The sequence below is a fragment of the Mus pahari genome, chromosome 2 (genome assembly GCF_900095145.1).
Source record: "Mus pahari chromosome 2, PAHARI_EIJ_v1.1, whole genome shotgun sequence".
In the NCBI taxonomy this organism is placed as follows: domain Eukaryota; kingdom Metazoa; phylum Chordata; class Mammalia; order Rodentia; family Muridae; genus Mus; species Mus pahari.
Genome location: NC_034591.1, coordinates 20473397 through 20477104, shown reverse-complemented (window position 1 = coordinate 20477104; position 3708 = coordinate 20473397). Strand labels below are relative to the sequence as shown.

At 52.5% G+C, this 3708-nt stretch overlaps 1 protein-coding gene across 1 annotated transcript in view; it reads right to left on the bottom strand.

Moving 5' to 3' along the window:
• Positions 1-3708, bottom strand: part of Actr3b (actin related protein 3B) — a 95714-nt gene that overhangs the window by 1813 nt on the left and 90193 nt on the right. The window contains exons 10-11 of the mRNA XM_021190294.2: positions 857-982; positions 218-301 (exon numbers count right to left, since the gene is read on the bottom strand). Of these exons, the coding sequence (XP_021045953.2) occupies positions 218-301; positions 857-982 (210 nt within the window). The remainder of the gene's footprint in view (positions 1-217; positions 302-856; positions 983-3708) is intronic.

Here is a 3708-nt window from a genome sequence, read left to right as displayed (position 1 = left end):
CCTGCCTCTGCCTCCCAAGTGCTGGGATTAAAGGCATGCACCACCACTACGTTTATTAACGAAGCATACAATTTAAATAACTAAAATATTTTTACATCACTCAGAATTTGCCTTGCCTATTTAAAGCCATGCAAACAGAACACATGCTATTATTTTGTAGACAGTCCTTATCCAAACTCACTAGGAAAGCACACATGACAGCAGATCGGGGACTTACAGTTGAGGCTAGCATCGAGCCTCCAAACCACACAGCGTAGCGCTGCATGTGGTGCGTGATCACCTGCACCTCCACGGGCTTAGGCTGCAAAAGAAAACAACTGCGTTTAGTCTGCACAGTGCATCCTCCGACCAATGTGTCCACGATGGACAGTGACTCCTCAGGTGACAGCCTCAGTCAGGCTGCAGGCCCAGCCCAGGAGATTCAGGAGACCCCCTCCTCCAATACAGAAGCACACAGTTAATCTGTCCCTCAGACAAATCACAGGGCATAGCAAGGCCAGTAACAAAGTAACCCCCAACACTGTAACAAAACAAACACTGCAACGGGCACCTTCACTGCCATGGGTTCTCTGCTCCCAAAGCCCACCTCAGGGAGAAGCCCAGGCAGCACCCGGAAGCTTAGAGCTGTGGCCTTGGATGAGCAAGGCCTGGCTCCCTGCACACAGCAGTTTTTTCCTTTTAATGAGAACATTTCCTCACCATAAGTTCATCTTGTCTCTGCAGCACCCTGGTCACACACACTGATGCCTGAACTGGGTGGTCTTAAGGACGACCTCCCATGAATTTGGGCTACCCCCCAGTGAAGCTTGGCTCTCACCCCACACACCCCCGCAGTGGCTGGCACACAGCCTCCTACCTTTATCCTGCCCCCACTGAGCTCCTGGCTCAGCTTTAACCTGGCGTCCACCACTCTTTTCAAATCTCTCTGCAGACGACGTCCAAAATCTCTGAACATTGTGGAGCCTCCAGAAAGAACGACGTTCTGAAAGACCAAAGTGGACAGTGCGCAGCCTTGGATGAGACTGTGATGTGCCTGTGATGGTCCCGTCTCTGCCTACAGCAGGACGACTTGTGTAACACACTGTGCAGCATGAGCGCCCCCTGTCGGAGTTGAAGGCAGACTGCTGCTGGCTGCCTGCAGCAACCCTCCCACACCCTCTCCTCTTTCCTGAAGTATGTGTCCCCTGGAATCCCTCAGCTAAGACCTTTCAGCAGCCAGAAAGCACAGGTTTGCTGTGTCTGCAAAGACTGGTTACAAAGTACAGAGATGTGGAGAGGCTGGGAAGTTGCAGCTAGAGAGGCAAGTTGCCTATCTTGGGCTAGCTTTAGCCATTCCTTGTCCACCTCTGTGTCAGAACAAACATCCTGTAACTAATGTATAAAAGTCTTAGTAAGCTATTAACTTAGAAGATCCCTAGTTTCCACCAAACCAAAAGTTAAGACAGTTCACAAATACCATCTGAGGCCTACAGAAAGGCTCCCCCATCCTGCTCTATCTGCCTCTCTTAATGCCCACCAATGTATTTTAACTTGTTTTGATCTATAACTTTCTTCATTCTGTAAAACTCTGAAATGGCTTCCACATTGGAACATGGAATCTGGGGTAACCTCAATCTGCATTTCTGGCCTTGGTCGCCTAAAGTGGGCTCCAGAATGAGCTCCTATTGTCTTTGAAGGTGAGAGCTGTCTTTATCACCTACAGGGAGACAGCCTGGCTGCGGAGACTTTCATCCTTCCTCAGGGACCTATAACAAGAGGCCTGGACTCCTGCTTTGTGGGCTGATTCTCCTTAGAGCTCTACCATGCTGTCTGTCTATGTCACTAGGGTCTGAACTCCTCAGAGTCTCCGACATGTCTGACTATCCATGGCATTAATAACTGTCCCCCTTGAATCCCTCACCTGAGACCTTTCGATAGCCAAAAGGCATACATTATATTGTTTTCTGTGACAGCGTAATACCAATCATTTCCCTGGTACTTCCTCCACTGTAAGCAACTGAAAACACACAGCAACTCATGCCCACCCTCCCCATGCCCGGGCAGAACCCCGACAAGAGGCGAGAAGCCAGAAAAGCCCCATTAACTGACATGCAGGCTCGATTCAATAGCCAGCAGGGTCTTCCCCCTGCTGGAGCCCCTTCAGAGCCACAATGTGGAAAGGAGGCACGCTCAAATCACCCGGGGAGCATTTCAAATGAGTCCTCCCTCCGCCCACAGCCCACGATCGTTCCAGCCTCTATCATGCGGCTGCACCAGATGGCTGGTGGGAGAGGCAGGACAAGACTCATGAAACTGGCTGCCTGTTACAATGAGAGGCAGCTCTATTCTCTCAGGCTACAGAATATTATTTAGGACAATGAAAGGGAAATTGCCCTCATTTAACTTTCTGACAGAAAATATCATTTGAGAAAACTAGAAAGAAAATAAAAACCATCCTTCAAGGAGCCACGAGTCCCCACACTGCCTTTCTGGATGCCAGGCACCCCCTCAGCCAGCCAATCCCTCACAAGTTTATGGGAAAGCAATATCACACAGACCCAGGCCAGAAAGCCCAGGACAGGCTGGGTCTATTCTGCTCATTGCTGCCAGTGAGAGATGGCCACAGCCGCAGAGATGGGATGTGCAGAGCAGGCAGTAGAGACAGGCAGAAGAGCAGAGTCGTGGGAAGCCATCTCAGGTCAGTCTTCTGCTCCAACCCGAGTTTATGTAGAAAGTTCACCTCCAATAGCCCACCCATAGCCTTAAGAAAGCCCACAAGAAGCTCACACTGTTTCAGGAGCTAGGCCGAGGACCTTCCAGGACAACACTTTGCCAGGCCATGACAGGGCTGAGACACGGGCTGTGAGAAACCACAGCTGAGCAGCCAGGGTAATCTCCAGTCAGATGTATCCGAGAGGGTCCTGAAGGGGGCTTACAGGCCAGATGTGAATCGCTGAAGCAAGCCTTCCACAGCACCCTAACGGGGGAGGTCCTCCAAGGCACTGTGACACTGAGCTGTCAGCAGAGAGGGCCCTCACACACCATCTCAGCATTCTCAGGGATCCCTGAGGGACACTGTGATGTCGTGCAGAGGAGGGGCCCTGCCTGTCCTGCCAGTCCAGGCCTCACAGTCCCCATACCTGTCTTGTGGGCACTGGGAAGCTGCCATGTGTGCTTCCTCTTTCAGGGGGTGGGGGCGGGGACACTTGTGGATGTGCGTGCCGGTATGTCTGGGTCAGAGGGCAACCTCAGGGGTTGCTCCTGACTGTCTACTTTGTCCCTTGTTCACTCTATACCTCAGGATGGCTGCCCCATGACCTTCCAGGGAGTCTCCTGTCTGCCTCCTACCTCATCTTAGGAGACTAGGATTACAGACAGACGGCCGCCCTAACCAGGATCAAAGACACAGACTGCTGCCCTAGCCTGGGTCACAGATGCAGACTGCCACCCTAGCCTGGGTCACAGACGCAGACTGCCACCCTTACCTGGGTCACAGACACAGACTGCCACCCTTACCTGGGTCACAGACGCAGACTGCCACCCTTACCTGGGTCACAGACGCAGACTGCCACCCTTACCTGGGTCACAGACGCAGACTGCCACCCTAACCTGGGTCACAGACGCAGACTGCCACCCTAACCTGGGTCACAGATGCAGACTGTCACCCTAACCTGGGTCACAGACGCAGACTGCCGCCCTAACCTGGGTCACAGACGCAGACTGCCACCC